Here is a 21,388-nt window from a genome sequence, read left to right on the forward strand (position 1 = left end):
CCGAAATGGGTTTGCCTCATGTGCTTCATTGTCCAATATCCTTTCCTGGCTCCGAGGTCTGAATCTATAGAACAGAAGGGGTCTCCGGTGTCAGCGTCAGCCAGCTTGGCCAGTTCAATGAAGAGACCAAGGCGTGAAAGCATTGCTCTGCCCAGGGTACTCAACCTGTGAAGGGTGGTGCCTAGACCTTCTCACGCTAAGACCAAGGCTCTTGGTCTTTGCCTGATACCACCATCCATGCTCGCCTGACCACTGCCCAGAAAGATAAAGTCTTTCTCTGTCTGTTGGGCTTCCTAAAGGAGTTGTTTAGTTCCAGTAAATTTATAAAACAGCCTTAAATAAAGTCATAAGCCCATGCTAATAGGATCCAGCAGGTTTACTCATTTTGGTTATTTGACATTGATAGTTTCTCTGTTCTCTGCTGCATTTTTACTCTCTTGTTGTGTCTCTTTCTTTAGTTAATACTTGCAAGCACACTATGTACTAGGCATAGAGCTAAATGCTTTCCCTACATTATCTGATTTGATCCTCATGGGAAGTTGACAGTAATATATAGTATTATGGCTATCAACCTCATCTGAAGGATGAAGAAAGTGAGGCTGGCTGAGGCTGACATCTGCTCAAGGGCACACAGCTAGTGTGTATAGACCCAGGCTGACAAAGAAGCCTTTTCTCCCCCTTATTCGGCTGTACCGACTGTCAGATGGCACTATGGTGATGAAACCAGGTCCTCTCTTCCCACCATTCCCCTGGTCAGCCACGGGGGATGCAGGTTTTGTTGTCTCCATGCCCCATACTTTTCTGGCTCTGATGAGTGAAAGTGCAGAAAATAGAGCTGCAGAGCTGGTGAAAGGAAATGCAGAGGTGATTAACCTCTCACAGGTACTGTGTGGAGTTGTGATGACTGGAAGAAGGGATGATGCATGAAGCTAAGAAAGTCATCCCCTAAAATTCAGAGCATCCAAAATGGACCCAGAAAAAGAGGCTGATACAGAAGGCTGGCAAAGAGAGGAAGCATTCAGTTGACTTCATTATTTTGCTAAAGAAGAGCTGGACTGATGATGATTTTCCAAGCTCTGTGCAGGAGAGCACCGGCCTAAGAAGCTATAATGGGCATTGTGGGCAGACAGAAATACACACTGGAAAATTGCTTCTAGATTCTGGAACATACAGGTTGAAGTAACACATCCAGAACTAACTTCCAGGAGCCAACTGAAAGAAAGGGCAATGCATTCTAATATTTTGCAGCTGGTACTTGTGATGAGAGGCTTAGTCTAAGATTATGATTTAAAGATACCAGTCACCAACAGCACTAACTCAATTCTTTGTAAGAAAAAGCCATCAAAATAGAAAATAAGTTTTAGCTAGAGTAAATTGGGGGCTCTCCAGTGGCTCAGCAGTAAAGAATCTGCCTGCAATGCAGGAGACCCAGGTTCAGTCGCTGGGCCAGGAAGATCCCCTGAAGAAGTAAATGGCAACCCACTCCAGTGTTCTTGCCTGGAGAATCCCAAGGACAGAGGGGCCTTTCCGACTCCATGAGGTCAGAAAGAGGTGGACACGACTGAGCATGCACACACGTACAGAGCAGATGGTGAAAAGTTTTCACTAGCTTTTAGGGTTTCTAGTCAAGTAGAACACAGATAAATAGTGTGACATTAACCATGATCCTTATATAAAGACTCTACTATTATTAATACTGTCATAGCTGCCAATGTACCTGCTACCCCCTCGGTTAAATAGGTACCACTATAAACTAGATAAAATCATTGTCTAGAGTAAAAAGCTTAAACAAACAGTTTGAACATTAGTTCAAAAAGCAAGCACAATTCACTTCTTCATCTCTGCTCTCATATATGATTACATAGGGACCCAGCCAGGCATTTCTTACTTTCTTTTTAAACACTTACCTGTAGAACAGGGGATGTATCTGTATGAATGAGACCTATGAAAGCTTCCCTTGTTGCCGGAAGATCCATGACACAGCCGTGATTGACCTCTTTCCACCCATCCACTTAAAAGCAAACCAGGAGGTTAGCCTTCCTCCCTTCCTAGCTCTCTCCTTTTTTTCTGTTGCTTTCTCATTTTGCAATGTTTTTAAATCCTTTAACTTAAATATTCTCTGAGGCCAAAGGCAATCTAAAGTGAAGCTGTACATAAATCTTAGTAAAGAATGCTCCCCATTCAACACACACAGACATCTATAATTAGTCTTCAAGAGGTAATTAGATAATGATCACCAGCAAAGTCTTCCAAAGAATCCAGAAGGCTCAAAGGATTATAGAGTTACAGTCAATAGTCAGATTTAATAAGGGGGAATGAGAGAGAACAGTAGGGTCAGGGAAGAAGTAAAGTAATATAACCTGATTTCAGAAAGCCCAGGGTAAGGGTTTGTTTTGTTTTGCTTGCTGGTTCTGTTTTGTTTTTGCTTTTAATCATCAGTGATTGTCTATTTTCCTAGGAAATGTGAAAGAAGACAAGCCAAGGAAAAGCATGCTGCCATTTCTGATCCTTTTCTTTCTCAGAGCCTCTGGGGAGCACCCAGTGAGACCACCATTAAAGGCCATCTTTTCAGCACAGTAGTAATGAATTTCTTTGGAAAAGGACCAGCACTAACCTATCTTCTATAAGAGGGAACAATGTTAATGAGGCTACAATAGAACTTAAAGATGTGTACTGAAGGGTCTGTTTGCCAACATCGCATACTGCAGCAAATGTAACAGTGAGACTTGTATAGAGAGAATCAACTCTGTGCCAGGGCACAGCACAGAATGGGGCAACGTCTCTATTCATTGAGTGCAGAGTTAAATAGGAAGGGCAGCACCGCCTGTGGGGAGAAAAACTGGAATCTGCTCAAAAAAAAACAGTGAATAGGGAAGGAGAAATCATGGGCATTTGAGCTGTCAGAAAAATTCATCATTGTTTGTCCTTAGAATTGACGGAGGTGGTTCCAAAACACCGAATTAATAAGCACAGAGGAGGGGCTGGAATGAAGGACAAGGAAGGTGGTCCGCCAGAGAGATGGCAGGAGGGCACAGAAGCGGCACAGATGTGTGAGTACGAGGGAGATGGGATCTGGAGACGGGCCACGAGCAGGGAGTAGAAGTAATTCATCAAGGCAACAGAAGTAGAACCAGGATGAGGAAGAACCTCAACAGCGAGCGCTAAAAAGTTTGCATCTAAATAAAAAGCCAATAGAGGCTTCCATGTCACAAAGTGAACTGAGGCAAATACACACACACCCACACACACCCACACACACCCACACACCCACACACACACACACAGAGCAAAAACAAAACACTCTAACCACTTTGTACTTGCTAGCCCAAGGTCATTGCAAAGTGGCATACTGCAATGGCGAATGATAAAAATTCTTCCCAGTAAGGCAGTTAAAGATCAGCAGATGTTTCCATCTGTATCATTGGCTGCGTTTACTCATTACATTTTACTAATAAATAGCTTGTAGAATATAAAAGGGAAAAATATCTAACTTTCTCAATCCACTCTCTGTTCTGGTCATAAAATACTGGGTTGTTCAAAAAGTTTGTTCGAGTTTTTCGGTAAGATGTTATAAAAAAACCTGAATGAACTTTTTGGCCGACCCAATAACTGTCTTTATATGTGATATTTCCTTAAGGAAATAGCTACTTTTCAAGAATTCTACCTCTTTAAAGAGTGAGTGCTACTGACAGGAAATTAGATACCTGTTTCTTTGATTGTGAAAGTGTGGAGGTGAAATAAGTGGACAAGAATATAGCTTTAAATTGTTCTTCTCTGTTAAGGGAACTGCTCACTGCTATGAGAAGAAAAAAATAAAACCTCTTTGTTAATGATCAGCTCCAACCCAATAATTTTGAGGTCTCTTTTCAGCCAAAAGAATCAAGATTTCCTATTATACTAGCTCAACACTTAGCCATGCTATTGAGAGATTGTATAGATGGGCTAAATGTGGGATCTGGATGTAGAGTATCTGAGTTCAAATCCTAGTTCTAAGCCTTACCACCGACACATGTGACCTTGGACAAGTCATCTAATAGATTCATGCCTTACTTTCCTCATCAGTAAAATGGGAATAATAGTAGTACTATGATTGTACTGAAAATTAAACATACAGAAAACATTTAGGGCAGTTTGTTCAGTATATAATAGTTTGGTGTGATCTTATAGTTATTTAATTCTCTAAACCTCAACAGAAAGTCTCTTAAGCCAGTGGTCCCCAACCAGTTTGGCATCAGAGACTGGTTTCAGAAGACAATTTCTCCATAGATGGGAAGGGGGTGGTTTGGGGATGATTCAAGTGCACTACATTTATTCTGTACTTTAATTCTATTATTACTACATCAGTTCCACCTCAGATCATCAGGCATTATACCCCAGAGGTTGGGAAGCCCTGCCATAAGCCATTGCCTAGAACTTACTAATTTTTAATAAACACTAACCTTAATTTTCTAGCTTTAACCACACATATTATGCCAAATAATTTCAAAGAAGTAGTTGAAATTATTTTTGCTAAAACATAAGGACCAAAACCACTAAACCCTCTAAACTTAGTTTCTCAAAAATCAATTATTCTTTTTAATTTCAGAAGATAACAAATATTTTAAAATATAACTCTTAAGGCATGGAACTATTATTTGAATAAAAATGAATACAGGTTTCTCTTTCAGATAACAGGAGGAATGAGATACTTTCTTAACATTTTAAGCTAAAATGCTGGATTAAAAAAAAAATCAGGAAATGTGGAAAGATGCTTGTAATACTTGCAGCAGACTTTTTGAATATCCCCAAATCTCCACATATACAAAGACAGAGACACTAGAAGAACCAAAAACACATGGTGAAATTTAAGACAAACTAGATATCCTTGCAAACCTCAAAATTATGAGTGGCTGGAGAGAAGACACTGACAAGTCAAGTGACCTGCATTCTATCAACATCTATGCAAGAAAGCAATGGGGCATGGACCTGAAAGTAGGAAGCCTCACAACAGTCAAGTGTTCACGGAACAGTACAGTGGGCCAAGGTGAGCATAGCTGCAGAAAGAGTCAGAAGCTTTTCCAACCTGGAACCTGCCCATGTAGACCCCCAAATAAAACTGTGTCCCCAAAGAAAAAAAGCTGCGCAAATGAATAAGAAATAAAGACTACAAAGGACTTAGCAAGAAACTTGGTATTGTATGGAACTAAACACTACAAACAAAGCTAGTGGAGGTGATGCAATTCCAGTTGGGCTATTTCAAATCCTGAAGGATGATGCTGTGAAAGTGCTGCACTCAATATGCCAACAAATTTGGAAAATTCAGCAGTGGCCACAGGACTGGAAAGGTCAGTTTTCATTCCAATCCCAAAGAAAGGCAATGCCAAAAAATGCTCAAACTACCACACAATTGCACTCATCTCACACGCTAGTAAAGTAATGCTCAAAATTATCCAAGCCAGGCTTCAGCAATACGTGAACCATGAACTTCCAGAGGTTCAAGCTGGTTTTACAAAAGGCAGAGGACCCAGAGATCAAATTGCCAACATCCGCTGGATCATTGAAAAAGCAAGAGGGTTCCAGAAAAACATCTATTTCTGCTTTATTGACTATGCTAAAACCTTTGACTGTGTGGATCACAGTAAACTGTGGAAAATTCTGAGAGAGATGGGAATACAAAACCACCTGACCTGCCTTTTAAGAAACCTATAGGCAGGTCAGGAAGCAACAGTTAGAACTGGACATGGAACAACAGACTGGTTCCAAATATTGTCACCCTGCTTATTTAACTTCTATGCAGAGTACATCATGAGAAACGCTGGGCTGGAGGAAGCACAAGCTGGAATCAAGATTGCCAGGAGAAATATCAATAACCTCAGATATGCAGATGACACCACCTTTATGGTAGAAAGTGAAGAGGAACTAAAAAGCCTCTTGATGAAAGTGAAAGAGGAGAGTGAAAAAGTTGGCGTAAAGCTCAACATTCAGAAAACTAAGATCATGGCATCTGGTCCCATCACTTCATGGGAAATAGATGGAGAAACAGTGGAAACAGTGTCAGACTTTATTTTTCTGGGCTCCAAAATCACTGCAGATGGTGATTGCAGCCATGAAATTAAAAGATGCTAACTCCTTGGAAGAAAAGTTATGACCAACCTAGATAGCATATTCAAAAGCAGAGACATTACTTTGCAAACAAAGGTCCGTCTAGTCAAGGCTATGGCTTTTCCAGTGATTATGTATGGATGTGAGAGTTGGACTGTGAAGAAAGCCGAGTGCTGAAGAATTGATGCTTTTGAACTGTGGTGTTGGAGAAGACTCTTGAGAGTCCCTTGGACTGCAAGGAGATCCAACCAGTCCATTCTGAAGGAGATCAGCCCTGGGTGTTGTTTGGAAGGAATGATGCTAAAGCTGAAACTTCAGTACTTTAGCCACCTCATGTGAAGAGTTGACTCATTGGAAAAGACTCTGATGTTGGGAGGGATTGGGGGCAGGAGGAGAAGGGGACGACAGAGGATGAGATGGCTGGATGGCATCACCCACTCGATGGATGTGAGTGTGAGTGAACTCCGGGAGATGGTGATGGACAGAGAGGCCTGGCGTGCTGCGAGTCATGGGGTCGCAGAGAGTCGGACACGACTGAGCGACTGAACTGGACTGAAGAGACACAAAAACAAAGACCTTTATGCGAATCTACTGACATCATCTGAATAAGACGCTCTTTGAATTAATATCTCTGTGTCTCCTATGCATTCTAAACAAGAACCAAACAATCATCCGTACACACAAACGCAGGAATGGAGAATTTAATTTATATTAATCGAGTCTGGTAGTTTTCTCTGGCAACTGGAAAAGCTCGCAGAAGTTGTTAAAGAACTCTTATGCATAAAGGGCCAAGGAAATGAGCATCTCACCTAGAAGAGTCTAAAGTGAACATGCATACAAATTAGTAGAAATGAACATGAAGATAACTCGTAAGAACTTATTTGGGATGCAGTCCAGAGAAACAAAGAGATAACAAAACAGGGAAAGGAGGGTAAGACACATATAGGATAGCATAAAAATGTCTAACATGCATCGAAATGGAATTTCAGAAGGAGCTACACAAGTAAGAGAAGGCATTCAGGTAATGTTTGTACTTAAATGTCCGTGTCAGGGGGTGAAAAAGGAGAAAAAGAATAAAAATAAGACGAATGATTAGAGGAGAGGAAGCTATAAACATAAGACACGAATGAAACAGAAGACCAATATATAATACAGAGGACCAATGAAGGTAAAAACGAGTTTCTTAAAAAGCCAGTAACATAAACAGATCTCTAAGCCTCTGGTGGGAGAGAGACAGAGGTGGGGGAGATACACACAAGAAGCAGGCCCAAACAATATTAAAAATGAAAAGGCAGCTATAGCCTCAGATCTCATAGAAACGTCCCAGGTAATAAGACAGTATTTAAAAATTTATGCCAAAATGAGAAATAACTTTAATAAAATGGATGAACCCCTTAAACATAGTTATCAATATTGATTTAATACAAAACAGAAAATCTATTTCTATAAACATTAAAAAATAGAAATGTCATTGAAATTTATTCCCACAAAGGGAATGCCAGCCGCAGACAATTTTGCTAAGAGGATGTTTCAAGATATAACAGAAATAGATGGCTCAAGTGTTGCACAAAGTCTTCCAGATATTAGGAAACGAGGGCACAGTTTCCAAATCATTTTATGCAGCCTGGAATACCATACAATAAAAAAGAAAAATCAAAGACCAATCACACTGATGAACATGGATGTAAAAATTCTAAATAGAATATTAGTAAGATGAACCCAGCAATATACAAAGGAGATATATGTAATAACCAATTTGAGTTCATCTCATGCACATAATAGGTTTTCTATTATAAAATCAATTGATGAAGTGTACCACAGTAAAAGACTAAATGAGAAAAAGCACATTATCATCTCAAAAGATGAAAAAAATCAATAAAATTCAGTATTTGTTGAATTTAACAAATTTGAATGAAGGGTGAAATCCTTAAAAGTCTATCCACAAAGCAACCATACCGGCAGCACCACGACCCTCTCAGTGACCTTCACAAGCAGTGGTGACTTGTGGATGGCACTGACTTGTCAATCAGGAAAAGGCAATGATGCTGACTACCTCTACATCTATTCGATACTGTACCAAGGGTTCTAATCAACACAGCAGGAATGAGAAAAACACATACAGAGCATAATGGTTGGAAAGGATGAAACAAAATTCTTAGTACTTGTAGATAATATTGCCTATAGAATTTTTTCCTTACAAAAGATCCCTATGAGTATAAATATTAGCAGGAATCTTGGGTTGAGATTTTGAAACAAGATTCTAAGGCATCTGCCTTTTAGTATGCCAACAATAATCACTTGAAAATACAATTTTAAAAATATAAAATATCGCTAAAAATGTTAAGCGACAAAATATGGTCAAAACTTTCATGAAACAAATTATAAAACTCTGTTGATAGGCACTTTAAAAGGTTAATTAGTCTTAAAAAATTAAATGCAGAGATGGTTTGAGATGGAAAGACTCATTATCATAAAAATATCAATTGTCTTAATACGGTTGTATAGATTCATGCCATTGCCATGAGACTTGCAACAAAAAACTTGGTAACTTGTTTCTAAAATTTATATGAAGAAGCCAAAGTCCATGTGTATCAAGACACCCTGGATGAAGAACAAATTTAAGGTAACTCCTAGATAATCAAGATTTCCATCGAAGTTAGAACTCTAAAAACATATGAAAAAACTGGCTGGAAACTCAACATTCAAAAGACTAAGATCATGGCATCCAGTCTCATCACTTCATGGAAAACAGAAGGAGAAAAAGCAGAAGCAGTGACAGATTTTATTTTCTTGGGCTCCAAAATCACCGAGATGGTGACTGCAGCCATGAAATTACAAGACGCTTGTTCCTTGAAAGGAAAGTTATGACTAAACTAGACAGCGTATTAGAAAGCTGAGACATCACTGTGCTGACAAAGGTCCATCTAGTCAAAGCTATGGTTTTTCCAGTAGTCATGTATGGATGTGAGAGTTGGAAAATAAAGAAGGCTAAGTGTCAAAGGACTGATGCTATTGAACTGTGATGCTGGAGAACTCTTGAGAGTCCCTTGGATAGCAAGGCAATCAACCAGTCAATCCTAAAGGAAATCAACCCTGAATGTTTATTGGAAGGACTGATGGTGAAGCTGAAGCTCCAACCCTTTGGCCACCTGATGCAAAGAGCTGACTTATTGGAAAAGACCCTGATGCTGGGAAAGACTGAAAGCAAAAGAAGAATGGGGGTTGCAGAGGATGAGATGGTTATATAGTATCACCAACTCAATGTGCACGAATTTTAATGAAATATGAGAAAGAATGGAGGACAGAGGAACCTAGTATGCTGCAGTCCACGTGGTCACAAAGAGTCAGACATGACGTAGCAACTAAATAACAACAACCCTGTGCCATCCCTGTGTTTAAACCACAGAGACGTTCTTGCAAATGGACACCAGGAGGAGTTATAAAAAAGATGTCCATAACAATATTGTTTACAAAAAGAATGAAACCAAACAAAAACACCCTAGAGTCCACCTAAACATTAATCAAAATTTGGACATGTAAACTGTTCTGTATTCATACAGTAGAGCTGTACATCAACATGATAGCTGCTCATCAACAGTTTGAATCAGAGAAACACTATCGTGAAACAAAAGATACAAACCATAGAAGAGTTTGCAAAAGGACGCAACTTAAAAAAGTTCAAAATAGGCAGAACTATACATATATATATATACAAACATATATGTGGAATACATATACATATATATTCATATGTTTAATAAAATGATAGATAACAAGGAAGTTCTTAACAAAAAAGCAGAACAGTAGTTATCCCATAGGAGAGGGAAGATAATGTATAATAAAGGCAAACACAAAGCTTCCAGACTGCTACAAATATTTTACTGTTTAGGCTGGGGGCTGAGTACTGGGCCCCTTGGCTATAATTTAAACCAAGCCAATAAATTTTGTATATTTTTATGAGTATTTCTATTTCAGCAAAATCTATGTACATGGATATATTTATACTAGAGAGGAAAATGAACATACGGTATTTGAGCCAGAGACAGCCCCTGATGTACTGAGCTCTGGGTCACTCTGCACTGTTTCCCTGCACGACCCACTGCAAAGTAAAACTGCCTCAAGCCTGTCAGCGGCTCATCCTTGGGCACTTACACCAGTGACTGCGGATGTTACAACTTTTATTTCCGGATAACCCCTCCTCCCATTCTTGTTCACTGTGTTACTGTTGCAACAGCAGAAGTACCATGTAGTGTGAGGACCATTTTTACCAACAACAGGCCTAGTGGGAAGGATAGGAGAGGGACACGTGCTTCAGACATGCCAGGGGAATCAAGATTGCTTGGCACTGCTGCTCAGGAGAGTCCATGGATGTCCTCAACTTTCTAAGTGAACAGACACTGGTTGAAGCTGACCCTCGGTTGCTGCCTGGGTGTAGATAGCAGCAGCACAGAGGCGATCTGAGTAGCCTGAAAGGCAAGAGGTTAAGACGACAGGGCAAAATCTGAGAGCTCAGAGCAGCAGAGGCAGCCTGGGCACTGGAGGTGGCTCCAGGGGCAATTTAAATGATGAAGTGATAGGCATTAAAGGCAGTGGAAACTCGGGAGGACAGGGCAATCCATCATCGCCAAGCTTATCTTCTGACAAAGAGTAGGACTCGGCTTCCAGCTGTAACATTCAAATGTAATGTTCCCCCTGGGACTCAGCATGGCAGGCTTCCCTGAAGCTTCAGTTTCACTCAGTTAACTAATTATGAGAGAATGTGACATTGGTATTTACTTTTTCTACAGGGACAAATCATTCCCAGCAGGAGGGAGAAAGTTGTTATTTTTGGTCTGTTTTGGTTTGTCATTAAAAAGAAATTACTCACACAGTAGTAAATAAACTCTTGTTAGAGGGAAATGTTTTTCTTTCGACAATTCTATCAATTCACCTGAATGGTGACACTCATTTCTTTTGCTCTCTGGGGACGTGGTGAGCAAATGAACAAGAGCTGAGTGTTTAGACTAGGTGTGAAAATTACCACCACCACTAACTAGCTGCGTCATCATCAGCAAATTATGTAAGTGCGCTTGAGTTTCCTCCCCTAAAAACAGAACACACTTACTGTGTCCTGTGATTTGTTACAGACGAAATGAAGTGACGTGGCTGAAACACTTTAGCAGAGTGTTTCTGCCTAAGAAGCACTCAATAGATTTCAGCCTTTATTCTTAACAACTCTGATATTCTGGTGCAATTAGAAATGTTCTACACTTCATTTATGCCTTAAATCATCAATTCCTCATATCTACTCACCTCGCATCTAATCAGACACTGTCCCTTTACTTTATCACTGCAAGCTAAATTGTGTGTTGTTTTTTTACTCCTCCTCACTTAGACATAAAAAGTTTCCAATGAAATTTAATATTTAATGATAATGTTGAAAGAAACATTTCTCACACACCCTCTCATTCCCAGCACATCTTTTAACTTGTCAAAGGCAGGGCATAACGCTGAGCAAACATCATAGTCAACACATGTTTCCCCATCCACTGTGGACAGCAACAGCATTATGTTAGGGCTGCTTTTCGCAAATGGGAAAGTGATTTCAGATACAATTTCACAACTGAACTCATAACAGTCCCATGAGGAAGGCAGGCAAGGTAGATACGAACAGCCTCGCTTTACGGCCAAGGGAATGGAAACTTAGAAGGAAAATGACAAAGCCACGCTAACCAAGCACATTTTCTGTAAAAGGGTGATAATCTGAGGAGATTGAGAAGGTCAGGGCTATTGGACTCTGGAAAATGAGATTTTCTGAAGAACAAAGTCTGTTTTGGTGATGCCCAAAGGGACCAGTCAGAGTGAGGGACCAGCCCACTGGCAGAAAGCAAACAAAACAGAAAAGCAAGAGGCACTGAGCTTCCTGATTTCATGATCTGATTGCCGATGTGCCTTGATTTTTCTACCCATAACTCTGAGAAAGCAAAATTACTAGTTCTTACTTCTCTTCCAAGTATATTGCAGTGTTATTATTATATCCAAACACAGCTTGATGACATGATACTTAAGGTTTTATGCAAACCACAGCAAACATGAACATGTAAAAATGTATAAACATAACAAAACACATTTTAAGTACTAGTAGAAAATCTTGGTGATAAAGGAAAAGAATATCTTTCCATGGATACATGGGCCAGAAAATGAAAATCAGATGAGATTAGTTACATCATCATTGTAAGTTTATGCTACATATTTGAATCACTGTTGGAAGTTGCAGAATCAAATTAAGAGGCATGACATGTAATAAATATTTTGAAGCCATGAGGATGGAGAAACCCCAAGTTTGGATAACGTGTCTTTAACTGATCACATACACCCATTTTCAAAATAATTGATTCTGAAGTGCTGTTAATACTGATCAAGACTTCCTGGTAGTCATCACCTTTCAGGACTCCTCAGGATATGGGCAGTGCTCACTGATAGCTCATAGTCCAGTGGACTATGGACTATAGAAATGGAATTCTAAAGTCTCACTCCCTTTTATTCTGGAATAGGGAATAAGTTCTTATACAGAGAAGAAGGCAAATGCAAACAAAGTTCATTACAGTAAACCCTAGTCAAAATAAATACCGAACATAAATTTCTGGTTTACCTTATGAACCTGAAATCCAAGGACTCCTAAATATGCAATTTAAAAAACCCAGTCAACCAACACTGATGGACAACAACAGTAGGTCATCATTAGATGGTCGATACTTGACTTGATAGGCCTGAACATAACTGCCCTATGATTTTTCATAAAACACGACACAACTTTATATTCCAATACAGGGAAAGACGTTATGATATGGCAGCAGGACAGGTCTGCTTAAAAACTCCCCGCTCTCTTGTCAGTATAGTCAATTAATAAACATCTTTTGAATGTTTGCTATTTGTTGGGATCTTCATCAAAGAACTCACAGTCTAGCAGGGAAGACAGGTAAATCAAGCATCAAATTTTTAAGTCAAATTCTAGAATGAAGAAAAATGTGCATTGCAATTTTAAGCAGGGCAGAAAGCTCTCTTGGAGGATGGATGATTGACAAGTATAAACTGTCTTTGACAAAAATGAGGAGGGACTTCGGTCAGAACAGTCTGGATAAAAGTGGGAAACATGATAAATATGGTGAGTTTCAGAAACTATACATACTACCTCATGGCTAGAGCACAGAGAGAAGGGAAAAGATGCCCAAAGAAACAATGAGCAGGAGAGGAAGACAGATTTCCATCTTTCAGGACTTTCTAGTTCAGGGTTAAGTTCAGTATTGAAAGAAGAATACAACTATTGGTCTATTGAGAAGATTTCATCCCACAGGCAATGTGAGCAGATTTTTGCCATAATCAGTTTTGGTGATAGGCAGTTATAAAGTGAAATAAAAGGAGGAATTCTAGAGGAATGGCTATCAGTTAGAAGACAATGTTAAAGGTCCAAGTAAGACATAGAGAGGCCCTAAACAAAAGGAATGGGAATGAAAAAGGAAACAGAGAAAAAAGCAGTATAAAAAATAGGGTTGGCAGAATTTAGTGACCAGGTAGGAAACAGACAGTGAAGAGGAAAACTTAAAACATATCTTTTATTTTTTTTACTTGATTGCCTGAATAAATAACGGTGCCTCAGCTGAATTAGGAAGAGCATGAAGTAGAACATCCATGGTACTGTTACAGTCCTGGTTTATCCCTCTTTTATAAGATGAATTGCATTTTGTTTTGTATAGCAGTAGGTATGTGGCATTCCCCCAACTCCATCCCCCAAAGAAATCCTTGAGGGAGAAAGCTGTGTGTCACGCATCATCTTGTCCCCGCATATAGCCCCATACAGCATACCTGTATAACATGATCATATAACTGACCCACTGTAAACACTTAGTAAACATTTTTGACTGACTGATTGAATACACACACAACTCCAAAGCTAGCTGAGACAAAACTATACATATTCTCTTTTGAATAAGACAGTTGTCTCTTAAAATGTAAATAACTCATCTTCACTGTGTAACGACTCAGACAACTACCACTCAGCCTCATATCAGACTCATAACATCCTCCACACATCTCAGCGGCCCATCTGGAAGGGACTTTAGGAAATATATACTACCACCCCCATTTTAAAGGTGAAATCTGTGACTCAGAGAAGCCACACAACTAGCCCAAAGTCACAAAAAGTACAGTTGACCCTTGAACAACGTGAGTGCGACCTGCCCAGGTCCACTTGTGTGAGGAATTATTTGCAACAGTAAAAACTACAGCACTACAGGAATCACAGCTGGTTGAATTCAAGAAAATGGAGGGATCACAGATACGAAGGGTCAACTCTAAGTCACACACAAATTTCTGACTGTGTGGAGGATTGGTGCTCCTAATCCCCACATGGTTCAAGGGTTAACAGTATCCAGAGACGGGACAGAAATCAGAATACATTAAACTTTGCAATATTTGTTAAAAAAAAAAAAAGTTGTAACAGATCTGAAGACAGTACAAGATACCAAATTTAGCTAGGGTGAATTAAGCTTTTAAAAGCACTTCATAATTGGCACTTAAAAAAAAAAACATAAGACAAACATCTTAAAGACATTTTCTTAAATGATTCTGCTGACAATGAAATGCAAGGCCCACAGCTCAACTTTCACCTTTGAATTAGGATAAGTAAGACAGGTTCTTACCGTGATCTTCTGAAGAGACTGGTGACCTAAAATGAGACAATAAGCATGATAAATCTTTTGCAAGTGATACTGATAATTCTAAGTACAATGATCAAGAATAATCTTGTCGAAATTACACCATGAAAATTCAGTTAAACAGAAATTCAATACAGTAGATGGTATAATTAATGTGTTGGTTGTATGGTATGTTCCAGCGAGTAACTCCCAAAGCTTACCTGGATTAGTTAAGCGGTAGATGTTACTAAAAGAGTCTATTAGTGGGACTTCCCTGGTGGATTCGTGGTTAAGAATCCACCTGGTAATGCAGTAGACATGAGTTTGATTCCTGATCTGGGGAGATCCCACATACCGCAGAGCAACTGAGCCTGCACACCGCAACTACTGAAGCCTGCATGCCTAAAGCTTGTGTTCTGGAACAAAGGAAGCCACCACGACCAGAAGCCCATGAACTGCCACTAGAGAAAGTCCTCGCGCACCAGGGAAGACCCAGAGCAGCCACACATATACAAATAAATAAGATTTAAAAAACAGTCTGTCAGCATGGCGATGTAAGACTGAAATAAACTTAATTAAACTGTCTGGGTTTATCACACACACAAGAAGAACTCATAGAAATGTGACGATGGACAAAATCCCTCCAATGCCACTAGTGCCCAAGGCCAGCTCTCCAGAGAAAATGCTGGGGATGTAAATAAGCCCTAGATTAAGTGTCTATCGGTAACAAGAAATCTACTTGGACAATAAAAAATGAAACCAAAGTAAAAAGCCATGATGTTCCCTAAGCATTATTGGGTTTTGCTTCCACTGTTCGTGGAATTTAATGTTTGAGTGATATGACATAGACACTTTATATGTTGGCTTTGTGTTTCTAAACCTATCAGAACCAGGATTAGACAGACAACAGGGCAACCACTGGGGTCCCACATAATTTTCACAAATCGGTGACTTTTACCTATCATTTGAGGCTCAGGTTTAATTACGACATTAAAATAGCAATGGACGGGACTTCCCTGGTGATCCAGTGATTAAGACTCCTTGATTCCAATGCAGGGGGTGTGGGTACCAACTCTGGTCAGGGAAATAAGACCCCACAGGCCACAGGGCATGGCCAAAAAACAAAAATAAAGTAACATTAACGAGAATAAAAATGCCAAAAGATCCCAATGGATAATGCATCAATCCCTTTCACAATAAAAACCTTCTTTTCTTTCTCAGCTGACTACTAATTAAGTTACTTGGGGCCAATACAGACACAACCTTGTGGATGAATTCCCCCCAAGCTTGAAAGATACTGTCTTGATTACCAACTCATGCTTTACTTGGGAGAAAGAGATGTATAATACTGTCTTCAGAGGTGTTGAAAGTTTGAAGCGAGAGGCGAGAAACCAGGAGGGAGGGGTCCTCTCTAAATGATGGGCCTGCTGGAGCCCATAGCAGGGAAATGACCAAAGGCTAATGTATGAGTTTGGTAATAAAGCTACCAAACTTAAATAACTAATATTATATGCAGTCACAATACAACTAAACCTAGGAGCATATTAAAAAGCAGAAACATCACTTTGCCAACAGAGCTCTATACAGTCAAAGCTATGGTTTTTCCAGTAGTCATGTACAGATGTGAGAGCTGGACCATAAAGAAGACTGAGCATTGAAGAACTGTGGTGTTTTTGAATCATGGTGCTGGGAAAGACTCTGGAGAGTCCTTTGGACAGCAAGGAGATCAAACCAGTCAATAATTAAGAAAATCAACCCTAAATATTCATTGCAAGGTTGATGATAAAGCTCTAATACTTTGGCCACCTGATGTGAAGAGCCAGCTCATTGGAAAAGACTCTGATGCTGATAAAGATTGAGGGCAAGAGGAGAAAGGGGTGACAGAGGATGAGATGGTTGGATGGCATCACTAACTCAGTGGACATAAGTTTGAGCAATCTCTGGGAGATAGTGAAAGACAGGGAAGCCTGGCGTGCTGCAGTCCATGGAGCTGCAAACCTCAGACACGACTTAGCAACTGAACAACAATATAATGTTTATGAGACAGGATGCAAACACTGAGGCAAGAATGATTCAATTGGGACCCAGTGGCTGAAGGACAATTTTAGCTACTTTGGGATGCCCAATACCATTTTACTTTATCTACTGATCAGAAATACTTTTGTCCATTATGTGAACAAACAGTACAATAATACAGACATAGGAATAATGGTGAGACAGCCTTAACTTTCACTGGGTGGCGAAGTGTGAAATTATTTCAACCTCAGTGGTTTCTTCAAGTAAACATTTGCATGTGAAGACTACAGAGGGTTCCAAGATCTGGTGGACAGAAAGTTGGCATCTGGGAAGCAGACACAGGGAGGGACCCTGCTGCTGCTGCTAAGTCGCTTCAGTCGTGTCCGACTCTGTGTGACCCCAGAGACGGCAACCCACCAGGCTCCGCCATCCCTGGGATTCTTCAGGCAAGAACACTGGAGTGGGCTGCCATTTCCATCTCCAATGCGTGCAAGTGAAAAGTGAAAGTGAAGTCGCTTAGTCGTGTTCGACTAGTAGTGACCCCATGGACTGCAGCCCATCAGGCTCCTCTGTCCATGAGATTTTCTAGGCAACAGTACTGGAGTGGGGTGCCTTCTCCAGGGAGGGACCCTGACACCACTCAAAATCAGCTCTGAGGCATCTGCCTGAGAAACGCCGCTGGGCCTCCCCGGGTGGAGCTGACCTGTCCTCTCCCTAAGTGCCCCTGTTTCATACTTTCACACACCAGCCTTCTCACTAGGCTGTGGCGGCGGTGGGGGTTTAGTTGCTAAGTCGTGTCCAGCTCTTTGCAACCCCAATGACTGCAGCCCACCAGGCTCCTCTGTCCATGAGATTTCCCAGGCCAGAATACTGGAATGGGGTGCAATTTCCTTTCCCAGGAAGGAGATCCTTTCTTCCCAACCCAGGGATCAAATCTACATCTCCTGCTTGGCAGGCAGATTCTTTACCACTGAGCCACCAGGGAAGCTCCACTAGGCTGTGAGCTCCTTGGACACTAGGACCATGTCTTATTTAGAACAAAGAGGATCCCTGATTAAAATGTATTAAACTGCATTAATTTCGGCACCATACACTAGAATTTGGACTCAGACACATTCTGGAACTCCTCAAAAATCACATCACCTTCAAATTACCTTCAAGTCTGCCAGCTCCTAGGTCAGCTAGGAAGGAAGGATCCAGGGAGTGATATGAAGCTTCAAATTAGTGACAATGTGGGCACTCTCCAGGCTCCACCCCAGACATGCCCACCATCCAATAAAGGACCAGAGGGGCCTGAACAAAGGAGCATCAGGATTGACATGTACACACTGCTATATTTAAAACTTAAGCAACAAGGACCTACTGTATAGCACAAGGGACTCTGCTCAATATTCTGTTCCAACCTAAACGGGAAAGGAATTTGAAAAAGAACCGACATATGTGTATGTATATCAAGCACTTTGCTGCACTCCTGAAACTAACACAATACCATTACTCAACGCCACTCCTGCACAAAATAAAAATTAAAAAGGAAAAAAGAAACTGGAGAATTTTTTAAGCTGTCCAGGACATAAAAAAGAGCTAGTAACAAGCAAACATCTTCATTCCTGGTGTTTTCTGATGAGAAGTAAGCAAAAGTCTGTCTTGGATGGTTCACAATTAATTTCTCACAGAGTTATAGGAATAAAGGAAAATCCATGCCGATGGATGGACCACTAGATGTCTCAGGTAGAAGACCCAGGAGGAAGGGTTTTTGCTGCCTTTCTGTAGCAGCAAAGCACTAATATTAAACCTGAAAAATTCCAGATGGCTCCATGAGAACCCCAGGGGGATGCCTTCTGCAGTATGTCCGGGCAGCGGGGAAGAACGATCGATTTCAGACTGTTTTCTAAGGATTAGTCATGTTGAGTTTCTGTGTGGAATGTCTCCCACACGCCTAGGTTTGTGGAATTTTAAGACATATGGAGTATTTCAATCCTCACTCAGCATTTCACCTTTCACCGGAGCAAGTCACTAAATTATTCCACTGAGACAGGCACATCATCCATTATTGCTGGAAATGGGCATAAAAAGTTTTATGGAACTTAGCTCAGGAGAGAAGAAATACCATGAAATCAGCAGTATACACAGTTATTTTTAAAACAGAGAGGTTGAATCCCAGGAAGAGATAACCTTCCTTAACCCGACAATGCAGGAAGGCAAGAAAGCTCGCTGCTTTTCCTCCAGTTGCATCTGAAAGACGTGCAGTTTTGTCCCAGCCTGCTCATATCTCCATCATAAACACTTTATCCTGCAAAAAGCATCTACTCTCTTAATGCTGACTATAGCTTTACTAGCGCTCAAATAACCTCCAGGATTTAGAGTTTGCCTCCTCACTTTTTTCCTCACCACTATTTTCTTTCATGATGGGCATCCCTGGTGGGTCAGGGGCAGAGAATCTGCCTGCCGATGCAGGAGATGCAGGTTAGATTCCTGGGGTGGGAAGATCCCCTGGAGAAGGAAATGGCAATCCACTCTAGTATTCTTGCCTGAGAAATCCCACGGACAGAGGAGCCTGGTGGGCTACAGTCAACAGGGTCACACAAGAGTCAGATACGACTTACTGACTGAACAACAACAGGATCTTTATACTTGATTTTGTCCTGTTTTGTTTGTTTTGGTATTATTTCACATGTTTATTTACATTCCATTCAAATCCAGCAAAGACAGTGAAAACAGAAATTCAAGTCCAGCATTTAAAAATCTTTCACCTATTTTATTAACCCTGAATAATGATTATTCAGATCTGAATCTTTCCATTTATAATTATTTGAACCTGAATAATAACTGTTACTTGAGACCCTCTTAAGCACCAGGCCTAAGAGTGATGTAGATTGAAAAAGAAACAAGACATCACTTTCACGGAACACATAATTTAGTGCAGGAGGAAAATATCTAACCAAATGATTATAATGAAAAAATGCAATCATCAAAACATGTATGAGTACAGAGCACAGAAGACAGGAAGACCAATGCTCTTTCAATGATCTTTCAAAAAAAAGTAAAAGAAGGCTTCAAAACTCAAGAACTGTCTGAGCTGGGCTTTTTTTGTTTATAGTTGGCATATAATTGCTTTAAAATTGTGTGTTGGTTTCTGTGGCACAATGAAATAATCAGCTTAAATATACATATATCCCTTGCCTCTTGAGCCTCCCTTCCACCCCTCATCCTACCGCTGCAGCTCATCACGGATGACTAAGCTGAGCTCCCTGCGCAATGCAGCAGAGCCTGCCAGCTATCTGTTTCACATATGGTAATGTACATGTATTGCCAGCAAATTTGGAAAACGCAGCAGTGGCCACAGGACTGGAAAAGGTCAGTTTTCATTCCAATCCCAAAGAAAGGCAATGCCAAAGAATGCTCAAACTACTGCACAATTGCACTCATCTCACACGCTAGTAAAGTAATACACAAAATTCTCCAAGCCAAACTTCAACAATATGCGAACTGTGAACTTCCAGATGTTCAAGCTGGTTTTAGAAAAGGCAGAGGAACCAGAGATCAAATTGCCAACATCCGTTGGATCAATGAAAAAGCAAGAGTTCCAGAAAAACATCTATTTCTGCTTTACTGACTATGCCGAAGCCTTTGACTGTGTGGATCACCACAAACTGAAAAATTCTGAAAGAGATGGGAATTCCAGACCACCTGACCTACCTCCTGAGAAACCTATATGCAGGTCAGGAAGCAACAGTTAGAACTGGACATGAAACAACAGACTGGTTCCAAATAGGAAAAGGAGTACGTCAAGGCTGTATATTGTCACCCCGCTTATTTAACTTCTATGCAGAGTACATCATGAGAAACGCTGGGTTGGATGAAGCACAAGCTGGAATCAAGAATGCCAGATAACCTCAGTTATGCAGATGACACTACCCTTATGGCAGAAAGTGAAGAGGAACTAAAAAGCCTCTTGATGAAAGTGAAAGAAGAGAGTGAAAAAGTGGGCTAAAGCTCCACATTCAGAAAACTAAGATCATGGCATCTGGTCCCATTACTTCATGGCAAACAGATGGGGAAACAGTGGAAACAGGGCTCCAAAATTACTGCAGATGGGGACTGCAGCCATGAAATTAAAAGACGCTTATTCCTTGGAAGGAAAGTTATGCCCAACCTAGATAGCATATTCAAAAACAGAGACATTACTTTACCAACAAAGGTCCGTCTAGTCAAGGCTATGGCGTTTCCAGTAGTCAAGTATGGATGTGAGGGTTGGACTATGAAGAAAGCTGAGTGCCGAAGAATTGATGCTTTTGAACTGTGGTGTTGGAGAGGACTCTTGAGAGTCCCTTGGACTGCAAGGAAATCCAACCAGTCCATTCTAAAGGGGATCAGCCCTGGGTATTCATTGGAAGGACTGGTGCTGAAGCTGAAACTCCAATACTTTGGCCACCTGATGCAAAGAGCTGACTCATTTGAAAAGACCCTGATGCTGGAAAAGATTGAGGGCAGAAGGAGAAGGGGACAACAGAGGTTGAGATGGTTGGATGGCATCACCGACTCAAAGGACATGAGTTTGGGTCAACTCTGGGAGCTGGTGATGGACAGGGAGGCCTGGCATGCTGCAATTCATGGGGTCG

The 21,388-nt window shown here is 40.6% G+C and overlaps 1 protein-coding gene across 3 annotated transcripts in view; it reads right to left on the reverse strand.

The window, feature by feature from the left end:
• DGKI (diacylglycerol kinase iota) overlaps nt 1-21,388 on the reverse strand; it is a 507,168-nt gene that overhangs the window by 53,629 nt on the left and 432,151 nt on the right. For all 3 annotated transcript variants that reach the window (XM_069588482.1, XM_069588483.1, XM_069588484.1), the window contains one exon: nt 14,760-14,785. In XM_069588482.1, coding sequence (XP_069444583.1) covers nt 14,760-14,785 — 26 coding nt within the window. The remainder of the gene's footprint in view (nt 1-14,759; nt 14,786-21,388) is intronic.

Source organism: Ovis canadensis, chromosome 4 (genome assembly GCF_042477335.2).
Source record: "Ovis canadensis isolate MfBH-ARS-UI-01 breed Bighorn chromosome 4, ARS-UI_OviCan_v2, whole genome shotgun sequence".
In the NCBI taxonomy this organism is placed as follows: domain Eukaryota; kingdom Metazoa; phylum Chordata; class Mammalia; order Artiodactyla; family Bovidae; genus Ovis; species Ovis canadensis.